This window comes from Dysidea avara, chromosome 8, assembly GCF_963678975.1.
Source record: "Dysidea avara chromosome 8, odDysAvar1.4, whole genome shotgun sequence".
In the NCBI taxonomy this organism is placed as follows: Eukaryota; Metazoa; Porifera; class Demospongiae; order Dictyoceratida; family Dysideidae; genus Dysidea; species Dysidea avara.
The window spans coordinates 15,955,557-15,970,859 of NC_089279.1; the positions used below are offsets into that span (position 1 = coordinate 15,955,557).

A 15,303-nucleotide genomic window follows, 5' to 3' on the forward strand; every position below is an offset into this window, starting at 1 on the left:
TGGTTAGCCTGGGGATAGCTATATGTGGCTATACAGCTCCGTGGTGTTGAATAAAGACCCGTGCTGTAAATTTCCTTTCGTTTAAGCCAGTTTTGATACCCAAATGGCCATAACTTGGCCTAATTCATTCCTACACCTTCCTATTCAATTATTTGAAGAGCCTCTTACCCTCCTTCCTGGCCCCTGCCTCCCACTCCATTTGGAGTTCACCTGATACAGTCAACTTTGGTTTTAAAACTATCCAAAATGGCAGAAAACTTAGCTGGTGGCTACTTGTACAGTGGATGCTCTGGAAGGTAAGGAATTGGTGTAAAACATGTGAAATTTGGTGCACATATGTAGCTTCAACCATTGGCAAGCTCCAACACACTAAATACTTTAAACCAGCATTTCTTGATACTTTTAAATAAGCGATAAGCCCAGTTTTCCCAGACAGGGTCACATGTATACTTGTATGTGTTGCATGCCTGCACTGGCTGTACTTGGCCACAACATGCTAGCGTGCATTGATATTTAATGAATTATTATAATTACGTATTTCATTCATTCTAATGATAAATAACTTGCATTCAAATATGCATTAAACTCTCCACAATATTATGAGACTTTAGATCACACTTAAGTACCAAACAAACTGTAAAATCATCATTTCTGGAAAACTGTCAAGAAATTTGTAATTTCCAGACACTTTCATAAAACTCCAATTAATCAGTTTAACTGCCAGATAATACAGGTGTAGGTACCAGTTAATCGGTCATGATAAATTGTTTATAGTACGTTTGTACGCATTGAGCTGGATCCTTAAAAACATTTAATAACTCATGGATGTAATTACACAAGATCTACATTTGTAGCACTGCTTAACCAGCTAAAAATATTTCAAAAATTGTTTGTTGAAATGTTTGATACAATATTTACAATCAATCAACAAAATTTTCACCATACATTTCCTATAAGGAAGCCATAAAATGTAACATCCATTACAACCCTTTCCCGAACTTGTGATGGAGCCAAACCACACGTGTCGGTTGTTGACACTTACCATCACCACTAACCATGTGCTTGTTTTTCAAGGTCTGGCTCAACTTGTACATACGTTCTATAGATTCATAGCCCTACAACATACCTGTACCACTTGTTCACCGTTACTTGGAAATTTTAGTTATTGTCCCTAAATTTGACAAGTATAAGGAAAATTAGGAATTTGTTATGGACTGAATTAGGGATTAAATGTTCGCTAGCATATCTGCAGGTGTAGGCAACCTCCCTTTTTTTTTCCATGATCCCTAATCAAACTTATACATATTTGTTTACTTTTTTGGAACATTATTATGACTGGTGAACCTGCTCATACCACATCAAAAGAAAGGATGATGCCAGAGATAAACTTTAAGTCTGAACATGCACCCCAGTTGTCAATTACTGACTTAAAAGTGAAGTGTCCATTACACTTCACTTACAGCTACATTCAGCCTGTTATACAACACTACAAACGCAGAACAGTAGGAGCTGCAATCAATTTAATAATCACCACAAATAATATGGATGATTCGCACGCCCAACTATCAATTACTACCTTACAAGAGAAGTGGCTAATTCGCTTTTCTTTTACCTATTTTCAGCTCATTACACGGTGTTATGAATGAAGAACAGTATTAGAAGCACCTCTGCAATCAATCCAGTCATCACAGAAAATATGGCCAATTCTTGTTTACTAACATATGGAAGCCATGCATTGTACTACAACGAATTGGCACCTTGGGCTGTCAGCAAAAAGAAACAGGACACAAAGGAGAGTCCATGATGCGTGCATTGTATAGTATGTAGTGCAGTATGCCAACAAAAGGCACGTCTCCAGACAAAGCGACATCAAACAGTACAAGCCTGTAGCCTTAGCCATTATCAAGTTACGCTTGCCTAAAGACATCAGGCAGGCAGACAGGCAGACAGGCAGGCAGTTAGTCAGTAGAACATTCCATTGAGCAAACTTTCAAAGAATTCATAACAATTTAATGGAGGCATTTGGGATTGTACTGAAGGCATTTGTGGGCTTGGTTATACCTAACCAATACTGCCAAGGTGCCAGGATGGTATTCTGAACCTGGTTTTGGTTGGCCAGAAAAACCTAAATCTCTATGATCCTTAAGTACTGTATGACGGCTTGTGGTTTAACAATGAAGAATTCATGGAAATACATACGTATCATACACTTCCATGTGTTTCAGATTGTACACTACCATTTATAAAAATATGAATGCATTTATCAAATACTGTAAAACATTTTAATTAAAAGCACTTAATTTCACATCTACATAGAATGCAGAGCACAAATTAGAGTCTCACCACAATCACTACTGCTTGCTCTGTAATAATCTGTTGCAATCCATTCTCTTGAATAAATGACTGTATCATGTCACTAAACGCTTTTTCTACTTGGTAACTAACATCTTCAGGCACAAATAATAATTTTGGAACATTCAATTTCAATAGATCGGTTACAAAACTGTTTTGGTTTTTGCAAATCTTATAAGCTTTACCAGCCCGATTCAGTAAACCAACTATGCATTGCTTGCATGTAATAGTTGAAAACCTACCAAAATACAGCAAAGCTCTACACACGTACATACGTACATAAGTGTGTGCAACTATTGTACAGTTCACAAAGAAGCAGTATAGAGAAACACTGAATACTAAGTGCAGTTAATAGCAAAAATAACATATACATGTACGTAAGTCACAGCAGAATGTGCACAAATTAAGACACATGGTACAGTTCAATAAAACAATGAAAAATAATAACTACATAGTACACACAATATAAACATATCCATCTCAGTCAAATTACATGAAAAATAAGTTGGTGTATTACACTTCCCCCATACATGTATCAACTACACTGTACGATTAATATACAGTCAAACTTCAATAAGAGGGCCACCTCTGATACCAAAGAACTTGGCCTCAACAACAAGGTGGCATTATCATTGAGCTCACCAGTATATCTCTGCTGTGTTTGAAGCCTACTAAAGATGGCTACCACAATGAAAGGTTCTCCTTAAAGAGTTACGTAGCTGCTAAATAATGAAATTTCACTGTATAGATTTTCTAAAATGAGGTCACTGGTATTTGAATAATTTTAAAGTACTTCTGTTTGCTGCCAGAAAAGAGATTAAACATATATGTCAATCATCTGGCAAGCAGTACAGTGAGAGAGAAAGAAATTAAAGCAATCCATCCCGTTTAGTCTAGACTATCAAACTGACCCCATTTGCAAGTTCAGTGATAATTATTTATGCTCCTCTGATTTTTGCAGCTTTGTTATGATTTTTGAAATATATGCATAGCTTCAGTCCCTGTTGTTTCTTTTAGCACCTTTGCAGGTTGATTTACATACTTCAGCCACCAAGTGACTGACATCCCTCCTCCTTTGTCCAAAGAAAAGGACTACAGCATATCCTTTTCTGTCACCTATGTATGATAAGCTCTGTACCTCAGTACATATGTATAAATTCTCGACCATTCTTTTCAATATCACAAGCTTACTCCATAGTTGTTACAATGGTTACATACGTTGTATAGAAAGACACAAACAGTTTATTCACTACATGGAAATACACATTTCTAAATGCTTTGTGCTTGTAACTTTGTGAGGATATTTAGCTTTTCTATGACTCAGAACTAATAGAGAAGAATGATCACTACACACTGTTGATTTGTACTTTTACTTTGCATTCCACACATTGTTATATTATGTATAAAGCTAATATCCTTTACTACATATACATTCACACTTGACAACTTAGTAAATTAATGACCTTGAAACAATCTCAGCTAATAGAGTACTCCACGATGGATCTTTAAGGTCAACCGTCACTGAAATAGTATATTCATTGAGAAATTTCTCTACAAACTACATGTATATATGTAACAAAGTAGCAGTAATAATGATGATTATGTACATACTTGAAATTGCCAAATATTTAAACTCTTAAACAATTTGCAAATCTGAGTCAATTTCAATTGCTGCATCTCTGCCATCCCTTTTAGGTTTACCTACAGATAAACTGTCATGCATACAGTACATAAAACTGTAATAAACTCTAACCGCATTTGTGATTGTCGTGCTATACTTTTTTGGCAGTCTTGAATTCCGCAATTCTTTCAGGCATTCAACAGCATTATCAGCTTTGAAATCCACATTATTTACCAGAAACTCCAAAAACTTTTGAACTTCAAGTCCAATTGCTGCACTAGTGTCAGTTTCATGGATTGAAACTTTAACCATGCATTCCAAAAATTGTACTGCCTACAACACAATACAACATAGTTGCTATACATCTACATTCATATATGAATCTGTACACAGCAACAGAATTTACTTTTCAAATGCTTTTTCACATACTGTAGCAATCACAAACAGAACCCTGGTGAATACTCTATTAGAGCTATTAATTGGTCATTGCCGAGAGATTCATGTTCATCGAAGGAACTAACATTGCAAAGAATTGATTATAGAGTACGTAGCAGAGTTTAGAAAGATAGGCCACTCATTGTAAGGTTAAAGATTACCTTGATGAAGCACTGTGTGACTGCTTTGTATGTGGCTTGAAAAGTGAGACCATTCAGAAACAACTTTAGACCAAAGATAATGTTGATCTCAAATGTAAATTAGAGTTAGCACAAGGAATGGAAGCAGCTCACAGGACACACTCAAGAGCTTCACGAAAGCAGTGAAACTAGCTTAGCAATAATAATGGTGCATCCAAGGTAGTAGCTCAAATGCATGAAGAGGGGAAATTGATTGAGTCAGCAGATAACTTAGGAGGCAAGGAGCCAGCAGAACAGGAAAGAATTGCTACAGATGTGGGAGAAGTGATCACTTAGTACACAATTGTGTTCATAAGGATTCGGTATGCCAAAGCTGAAGAAAACTGGACATTTAGCAAGGGTATGTCAAAGTCAAACACAAGGTAATAAAGTGCTTTTAACGAAGAGGTGGAACAACCTGCAAGTGAATCTGAAAATGTCACAGACTTTGAAGAGGATATGATATTTAACATAACCTCAAAGACTACACCATCCTACCGAGTGGTGGTGGAAATTGATGAGCAGCCAATTCCCATGGAGATTGATACGGGAGCAGCAGTGTCAGTGATATCTCAAGAAGTTGGGAGGCCAGATTTGGAGAATTATCACTAGAGCAGCCTACACTGAGCATTCATACCTACACGGCTGAGAAAAATGGAAGTTTTTGGTGAGACATCTGTAGCTGTGAGGTAAGGCAAATATATGGGTACACACAAATTGTATGTTACATAGGCACAAGTCCCACCTTACTAGGTTGAGATTGGTTACGTTCCATACCTCTGGAATGGGCCAACATCAAGTCAGCATTAGGAATAGACTCCAATGTAGGTAGGTTAGTGGGAAACACCCTGAGGTTTTTCAAGAAGGGTTGGGCACACTGTAACACTTCAAGGCCACACTTCACTTGCTACCACGTGCCACTACCAGATTTTGCCACCCCCCACATTAGAGAGCCGTGGAAGGTGAACTGGACTACCTAGTAGATAGGATATTCTGCAAAAGGTAGATTATAGTGATTGGGCAGCCCCAATTGTGCCTGTGCCGAAGAGCGATGGGGAAATACGTATTTGTGGTGACTATAAGGTGACCATCAATCACTCACTATAGGTGAATAAGTATCCCTTTACCTGGCCAAATGATTTGTTTACATGACTTACAGGGGTAAGCTGTTTATTTAACAGCTACCTATCAACAAATGTTTTTAGATGAAACAATCCAGTAAATTAGTAACTATCAATAAACCTAAGGGTCTTTTAGATATACTCTACTTTCCTTAGGTGATGCCTCTGCACTGGCAGTATTCCAAAAGACTATGGAGACCATCTTACAGGGTACGCCACACATTATATGTTACCTTGATGACATTTTAATCACAGGCTGAACATGCTAACAACTTGGAAAAGATGTTGCACTGGCTGCAAGAACATGGGATCCATCTGAAAAGAGAGAAGTGTCAGCTTCTGTAGAGTATCCAGGTCACCACATCAATGCTAAGAGGGTTTACACTACCAAAAGTAAGGTTAAGGCTATTCAGGAAGCCCCCATACCTACAAATGTACAGGAACTTTACTCTTTTCTTACATGCTAAATTTATTCCAAACTTAGATTTGCTTTTGCAACCACTGTACATTCTCTTACAGGCAGACCAACCTTGGAGATAAACTAGGGATTGTACCACGTTTTCAACAGGGCCAAGAGCCTCCTGTCATCTGCACCAGTATAGGCACATAATGACCCAGACCTTCCATTAGCTGGGGATGCTCATGCATATGATGTTGGAGCCGTATTGTTACATGCGTTCTCCAACAGCTCAGAGCGCCCCATTGCATATGCATACGTCCCCTCACTTCCAGCAAGTATAATTATGCTCAAGAGGAAGCCCACTCCCTTATACGTATTTGGTGTAAAAAGTTTCACCAATATATTTACGTATGCCAGGGAGTTACTCCTGTCACTGACCACAAGCCGTTTACCACCACACGGTGCCCAAGGACACAATACCGTCTCTGGCTACCGCTTGGTTGCAACACTGGACAATGTTGTTATTTGGTTACTCATACAAGATCAAGTTCAAGCCTACTAGTACACATGACAAACTTACCAGATGCTATGAATTTCACAAATTGTTGTCCTTCCAGTGACATTGTTTGAGTTAGAAATGGGTACATGCAAGGATCCCGTACTGAGCTAGGTCTTGTGTTATACCAGAATAAGGTGACCAGATGGTGTTAAGGAGTCTTTCAAACGTTACTGGAATCGATGCTTAGAGTTGTCTATTGAAGGTAACACAATCTTGTGTGGGGTACGCATAGTTGTACCAATGGCACTTCGTCAAAGGATTATGGAGGAACTTCATCATGGTCATCAAGGGTATTGCGCACTGACGTCTCTGGCTCACAGCCACTTTTTGGTGGCCAGGGTGGATAAAGATGTTGAGGAGCATGTGAAGGCATGCCAGCCAGTGAAGAATGCACCTGTTAAGGCACCACTGTATCCTGGGGCTTAGCCAACAGTTCCATGGCAAAGAATACATGTAGGCTTTGCCGGTCCCTTTGCTAGTAGGATGTTTTATTAGTTGTTGACGCACACCCCAAGTGACCAGAAGTGTGCATCACGTATGTCCACTACTACTGCTACCAAAACTATTACCATCCTTCAAGAAAATCTTCGCTACCCCAACAGCTTGTTGTCTCCCAATTAGTTGCAGAAGAGTTTCCTTGCTTTAAACTTGAAAAGTGTCAAGCATATTCAGTCCATCCCATACCACCCCGCCTTTAATGGTGCTGTTGAGAGAATGGTCCAAGCCATGAACAATTTCTCAAGGCAGGTTTAACTCAAGGAGTCCCACAGTTTAATGAAGTTTTTGTTGCAGTATCGCATTACCACACACGCTGTTACTGGTGTGTCTCCTAGCTCCTTGTTTTTGGGGTGTAATACACAGACACGTTTGATTTTCTTCACCCTACTATAGGTTCACAGATGCAAGCTATGCAATCAAGTTGTAGATACTCACCACCGTATATGCCAATTTGCCATTGGACAGCATACTATGACCAGGGACTTCTATAGTGAGGCAAGGTGAATAACGGATATTGTGGTAGACCAGACAGGGCCAGTCTCCTATAGAGTTTGGGTCCAAGGGGGAAGGGTATGGCATAGGCATGTACATCACTTGCTGGAATCCAATGCTACAATTATTCACAGCAAACACCCACAACAGAATACAGACAGTTGGTCTACTATGCTTAGTGGTGATTCCGCTCCCACTACACTACAGTCCAAGCTAATGGACAGTCTGACTTTGATACTAGTAAATTCTTCCAAAGGCACGAAGTCTTGGATACTGAAAATACTGCTAATGAGTCAACCAGGATCCCTAGATATCCCACAAGACGGAGAAAACCTCCACCATGTTGCAAAGGTTATGCTGGCAGTCAAGAGATGTCATAGATAAGTAGGAGGGAGATGTTGCGTATTTACTGGACTAATAATATTTAATTGCTAATTGTGATTAATACTTGATTTGTAAATCTTAGAATATGAGTTGTTGTATGCATGCATGGTTGCACTCATCGTACTTGTGCATGTTTGGTGTGCTTCTTCTAGTGATTATCAGAATCCTTCAGTTTGAGAAAGGCTTTAGATACATACATACTGCATCCTTCAGCAGTGGCTTATCGGGTTATTAACAGTGGATTTAATACTTTTCATTACCTATTGCTGAAGATTCCCATAATCAACTAATTTTAAAATGTTCCAATGCATTTGTATTTACGAAGTGACTGATTTACGTATAAGAATACAAAATGACTATAGTAATGATGCACCGATTAATCGGTAAATAATCGGAAATCGGTTTATCAGCTAAATTTTAGCAACATGGGTATCGGTAATTATTAGTAGACTATTTAGCCGATTAATTTTATTGACCCTGGTATTGCTTTCATAAAAAGAAGACAAAAATGAAGTTTAAAAGTGGCTATTTTACAAAATATGTGTGAAAATTTGGTAAACATAAACATCAGATTGGTTATCGGTATCGGCCATTATATGATTTTCATTATTGGCTAATCGGATAATCAGCAAAATGTCTTATCGATGCATCACTAGACTATAGTATAGAGTGCAAAAATGACAACTGTTCTAATAGAGCAATACAAATCTCAATATAATTTTGAAAAGAACAAATTTAAAAAGTAAATTATTCTGACTCTGGTATGTCTATATAAAATATAGATATCCTGTAAAAGCAAGCCACGATGTCAACCATAAGCTAGCTTACTGGCTTGCAAACACATACAATAAGAAGTAATAATTACATGACTGGATTTGCGAAAAGAGGTATTATTGCTTTTCCAAATTGTCAAGTTTGACTAATCGTAACTCCTCATGTCTTTAACTTACATCTTAAAAATATAAGCAGGAATGGTGCTATGTCAGTTGTATAAAGTGAACAAATTTAAGGCTGATACCCCCCAGCTGTATTACATAGCATACATAATCTGCAACAGTAAGAAGAATAAGTACAAAACATATTGTGTCACATTATACATGTACACAAATCTAATGGTAATAGTGTTGGCATTTACGTATCCCATCTTATCATATCCCACTTTACCTCCTTGTAAACACCACTCTTAGTGCCATCGCCACTGCATCCATCCCATACAACATTTCGTTCTTTGTGCTTCTTAAACAGTGCTTCATAATGGCTTCTTATCGGTGGCATAAAACAGAATAAAAATCCACTATCCCAGTGTAGGTGACATGCACCAGCTTCTATTATCTTTCTGTGTAATCATTCAATACAACAATTATAATGCTATAGCTCCATGAATATGTTTATGTACAGCTACAGGTTATGAATAGCTATTCTAAGGTCCTCCTTCCATTTCTGGCTTGTGTCTATTAATTACTAAATCTATGTATCTTACTGTAACTACTTAAACATTTAAAATCCAAATATTCAATCATTACATATGTCAGTACTCTACTTTTACACATCAACTACATACATATGTACGTATGTGCATAAAAAATATGTGCAAGAAAAACACTGCTGTAGTCAGTTCACGTTCACCTGAACCCTCATTTCTAGTTAATAACTCTTGGACCAGCTGCCCAAACATTTAGTATTGCTGTGAAGCCCTTAATTGCTGGAACTGTTTATCAGAAAAGCACTTTGATATGGACAAAAACAAGTGAGTTATGAGGCTTTAGAAATATCCCATACATTTAGTATGGACGATTCAGGTGCACATTAAAACATGAAAATACGCTTGTTTCAGTACAAAACCATTGGGAGTGAACACATGTTTACTTCTTTGACACAATAGTGCAAGCCTAAATTTCCAGTATAAAGCATTGAAAACAATGAGTGAAATATTTGCGTATTATTGAAAAAATTCTGTATATTTTTTGAACACCTCTTTCTTAGTGACAGAAGGAACTAACAATAAAAACCTGGATATTATCTTATTTGCCTACTCAAAAGGAGTTGGAAAATCTTTGTTTTGCTGCAGTAGACCCAAGGATATGCAAGTTATGAGCGTTTGTTTACATCACGTCGAAGCAATCGTAAGCGATCGATTTTTCTTCATGAATTTTGCCTTTGTATGCTGTGAAGAAAGGCGACAAAGGACAAACTTATCCAGCAAATGATTTCTCTATCAATGGCGAACACAATTATGAAAATTTCAGCCCAGTATATCAATCCTTTCATAAGTTACAACCATTTTAGTGAGCACCTATAATTTATTTTCCCTATACTTGTTACAAATCGATTTTTCTGTTGTTGCTACTTTGTAGGGCTGTAACTCCGAAAGTTATTGGCATATGAGGCTGAAACTTTGCCAAAGGGTACACTTGGCTAAGTATATTATAGACATTTAATAAAGAGGAATTCGAAAAATGCATTATTGTGCACAGATCCGGTCACATATGCCATGAATGAAGTAAGAATTAAATGTCCACTAGTACAGCTACAGGTGTAGATGACTTCACTTGTTTAATTTATTGTATTTTTATGTATCCAAACATGTAAAATTTGTAATTTTCCTTATACTTGTTTGCTTACCTTTCGTAGTATAGTTAATGACTGGTGAAGCAGTGCATAACACATTAAAGAAAAGAGTGGCATCAGACATATTTTAAAATTAACTACATGACTGAGTGCTTGCCAATTGCTAACAAACAACATTACCATTCTGCTTCATTTTTTGCCTTGTTCTGCCCATTTAGCAATGTTACAAATAAAGATATATTTGTTAGGAGCCATTGATGTACTACCCACAAATCTACACTACATCAGAAATTTATTTGTTTATTTATTATTGATACTGTACAGACCTCCATTAGGGTGTATCATACAGTACGATAGTAACTGTATAGTAGGGACCACAAAGGAGTAGGTGTGGCCCACGAAATAATATCACCCAATAATCAGCCTCAATTTTCCCTTACGACGATGAGGCAGTATTGGTGAGATAAAACTAAGCCCAAACAAGCTTTCAGATCAACCCGAAATGCTTTCAACAAGTTGCTACGGAATTTTTTTATTTTATTATTCAACGGAATTTTCTACTGACTGACTGAGTAAGTAAGTAAGTAAGTAACTGACTGACTGATACCTTCAGACAAGCGTAACTCGATAACGGCTAAGGCTACGGGCTTGATTTTTTCACTGTTCGATGTCGCTTCAGCCCTACAGGTGCCTTTTGGCATACCGCAGTACATACAATGCATTCTTCATGGACTTACCAGTGTCCTCCTTTGTGTCCCATTCATCTTTGCTGACAGGGAAAGGTGTCAATTTGGTGCGAGCACGTGATGGCTTCCCTTAGAAACAGAAATCATCCGTATTTTTCATCATGGCTATTTTGATAGGCAGAGGTGCTTTTCAAACAGTTCTTGATTCGTACTGCTGTGTAATGGGTTGAACATACCCTACAGCGAAGCGTAATGGACACTTCACTTTTCAGACGATAATTAATATAATTGGGGTGCACGGCACGATTTCTTTCTTTTGGTATGCATGGATTGTAGAGGTGCTTTTCGAACAGTTCTTGATTCGAAATGCTGTGTAACGGGTTGAACATAGCTGACAATGAATACTTCATTTTCCACACGATAATTGATATAGCTGGGGCGCGCGGTGCCTTTTCAGATGCGGTATGCGTGGGTTCACCAGTCATAATAAAATTATTTACCAAAAAAGTTAACAAACAAGTACACGAAAAAATTTGGAATTTTCAACTAGAGTAGAGACCATAGCACATAAAAAGCACTGAAACAAGTTGGAGTAGTCCATGATATTAAATCACAGTAAAACAATAAGAAGTGTTGTGTCCCTACTGTGCATTCTGTTATGGTATCTTGAGCACAGTAGGGATATAACACTTCTTATTGTTTTACTGTGATTTAATACCATGGACTACTCCAACTTGTTTCAGTACTTTTTATTGATGTGCTATGGTCCCTACTCTAGTTGAAAATTACAATTTTTTTCGTGTACTTTAAAGCACAGATGCACACAAGAAAACATACATAAGCACAAAGCGTACAACACTTTAGTCTATAGCTGGGCTAATACAAAAATAATTTACAATCCTTTTCTTAAAGTCATCTATATCGCTTGCTTCAATTGTGGTAGCTGGGAGGCTGTTCCATATTTTAATAGTGGCAGGAAAAATGAAACAATTAAGTGAGCTGACACCTGGCTCAGTCTTTGAGAGTGCCCTCTTGTACATGTAGTTATTGGCATAGGAAAGTAGTGACTGGAAATGGAAATTTCATTATGTAATATTTTAAAAAGCGTGAGATTTTTCGCCTACATGCTTGCATATAGAGATGGTGGGTGGGTAAAATGAAAGAGATAGCCATAGGGTGTTACCAAGCTGAGTTTTTGGCTGTCAAGGACTTCCAATCTAAGGACAGACAAAAGTATGTGCCACTGTCTGGTGAGCTGAAGAGATCGTTTGGGTGATAAGTGGCTATGTATTTCCATCCACTACATGTCAGCCAATGAGCAGACCATGGAACAACAGAACTAGACTACTAGAATGCTACAATGTACATTGAAATAGGAAGTAATTTATAGTCCTAAGTACTTTACTTAATGTACGTAGTATCTTACTTACTGCCCCAACCTAATGTTAAAAACTCAATCCCACAATTGTAACTTGTGTGTTAAAGCACAATGATGTGTATACAATATAAATAACATTTTGAAGATTATTATCCCACACTATTAAAACCACAACTGATCATCAGATGATAGTGTATGAAACAAATGGGGTGAATTTTTGTTAGTTCTTTCACCTATTAAGTTAGCATGCCCTAAATGATACGTATATCAGTTATACCGCAACTGCTTAGGGTTAGTTGGTGTAGACGTACACCCTTAGCACTCGGGCCTGGGTCCTTCAGGCTTCAGGTGTATATATCAGCAAAGCTCTCACAGCTATGGTATAACTATTTCATAAAGGATTTAAAATTTAAACATTTTCTCATTTACTGTGAACTGTAACTTGTTATCACACTAATGGGTGGTAGAATCTTCCTAGCTATATACAATTTCGCAATAAATATACATCACTTACGTTATATGTGAGAAGTGAAGTCCTTTGCACTTTATAGGATCCAACAATGATGCGAAACTTGATGCATCAAAAAAAACACCTCTGGGCAACTGCAATAGTTCACAAAATTTAAATCCTTTCATGAAATCTGTAACAGTTCCTTCAGAAAATTCAAGTTTTCCTAATACCTACATGGATAGTACACGTATGAAGCACATTGGTACTTACATATATACTTGTATTTAAATCAATAGGTTGGAATTTGAAAATACCATGTATGCAATAGTTTGTGATTCATGCAATAGACCATGTTCATAACTCAAAGTCATTATAGTCAATACCTTGTAAACGTTCATGCAACTACATAAACATTTTGGTTGTTTAAACCATTGCAACTTAATCGTTACGAGATGGGATCGCACATATGTATAGGCACTAATTAGAAGAATAGTAATCAGTATTGTAGGCATTTGCCATACCATGCTGTAACCGATAAGAGCCATGTAACAAACATGGAGTTGTCTCAAGCGATGGCCCTAAACTAAACAAGAAGTGGCCACAAGAAACAAATGAGTACTGGAGGAATGTATGACCTTAGTGCACTCCCAGCTGGTGTCAGTCTACAACTGGTACTGCAGAGTGCAGACTACCCAGGGCCATAATCCAGGAGTATTGGAGCAGAGACGATCTGAGATAACGTGGAACCCTTTGTCATCACCACAGAAGCTTGTAGAAGAGCAGCTGGATGATCCCAAACTCTGTAAATTGCGGGAACAAGCAATGAGTGAGACAGAAGCATGTAAGGTACCTGTGTGATCAAACAAATCTCAGATGTCCACCAGAGACTATTAAAGGCCACTTTATTTGTTCAAAAGAATTTGAAATTAAGGGTGTCAGTGAAGATGAAGAGCTGGTGTGATAAGAAAGCTCATACCAGACAGTTCAAGCCTGGTGACAAGGTGCTTGTTCTGCTACCTATCCATGGTCATTCTTTACAAGCTCACTACAATTGGCCCTTTGTGGTTGAGAAAAGGATGAATGATGTTGATTATGTAATTAAGACCCTCGGACGTTGCAAGGACCGTAGGCTATGCATGTTGAAAGTCTATCAAGTGAGAGAGGCTGCAGATAAATTCAACCACAAGACAGTTAGTGGCTACTACCTGAACAGACTACAGATTTTTTACCCAGTTGAAAGTGCTGTTGAGGGTCCTAAGTTGAATACTTCTGACATACTGTACCATTTAGATCAGAAACTCAAGACATTTACCTGAGAATGAACAGGAAGAGTGTTTTCTGAGTTTACTTCTATATTCACAGATGTTCCAGGGACAACAACATAATACACATCATGATGTTGACGCAGGGGATGCCCAACCAATTAAACAACACCCATATAGAGTGAATCCTACTAAGTTAAAGGTTATGGTAAAGTACATGTTGGAGAATGTAATAATTGAGCCAAGAAGTAGTCAGTGGAGCTCACCATGTGTTTTGGTGTCGAAGCCAGATGAAAGTTATAAATTTTTTACTGACTTCAGATGAGTGGATGCAGTAACCAAGAATGCCATTCCTAAATAGATGATTGTATCAGCCGCATAGGGCACATAAGATACATCAGCAGGTTTAATCTTCTCAAAAGATACTGGCAGGTGTTTCTGATGGAGAGGGACAAGGAAGTGTCAGCATTTGCAACTCCTGATGGTCTTTATCAGTATCTTGTAATGCCATTTGGAATGAAGAACACACCAGCCACTTTCAGAGAATAATTAATGGTGTGATAGCTGGACTGGAGGTACCGTACAGCGTAATAATTCAACAGGGGAAATTTTGACGAATTTGACAAATTGTGGCAATTCGTCAAATGTTTCCTCATCATAGCTCACGTGACAGGTTAAAATGTTGCTTTTCAAGTTTTTCAGAAAGATCAAGTCTGATAAAGAATATTGTGTAAGAACAACAAGACAACCTTAGAGAGATACTACCAGATCCAACTGGTCCATTATCAATCTCGGTACCATCATCTTCTATTGCTGTCACCAACAAGTACGTAGGTGTCAAAGGTTTATGAGAAGATTGCTAGTGGTGAACAGCGAAAAGGGTCCTATATCAAACTGACACAGCTTTCCCAAAGGTA

The 15,303-nt window shown here is 37.9% G+C and overlaps 1 protein-coding gene across 1 annotated transcript in view; it reads right to left on the reverse strand.

Moving 5' to 3' along the window:
* LOC136264092 (uncharacterized) overlaps positions 1 to 15,303 on the reverse strand; it is a 167,986-nt gene that overhangs the window by 131,910 nt on the left and 20,773 nt on the right. Inside the window, exons 8-13 of the mRNA XM_066058781.1 lie at positions 13,188 to 13,354; positions 9,206 to 9,377; positions 4,106 to 4,306; positions 3,964 to 4,053; positions 3,816 to 3,910; positions 2,344 to 2,590 (exon numbers count right to left, since the gene is read on the reverse strand). Of these exons, the coding sequence (XP_065914853.1) occupies positions 2,344 to 2,590; positions 3,816 to 3,910; positions 3,964 to 4,053; positions 4,106 to 4,306; positions 9,206 to 9,377; positions 13,188 to 13,354 (972 nt within the window). The remainder of the gene's footprint in view (positions 1 to 2,343; positions 2,591 to 3,815; positions 3,911 to 3,963; positions 4,054 to 4,105; positions 4,307 to 9,205; positions 9,378 to 13,187; positions 13,355 to 15,303) is intronic.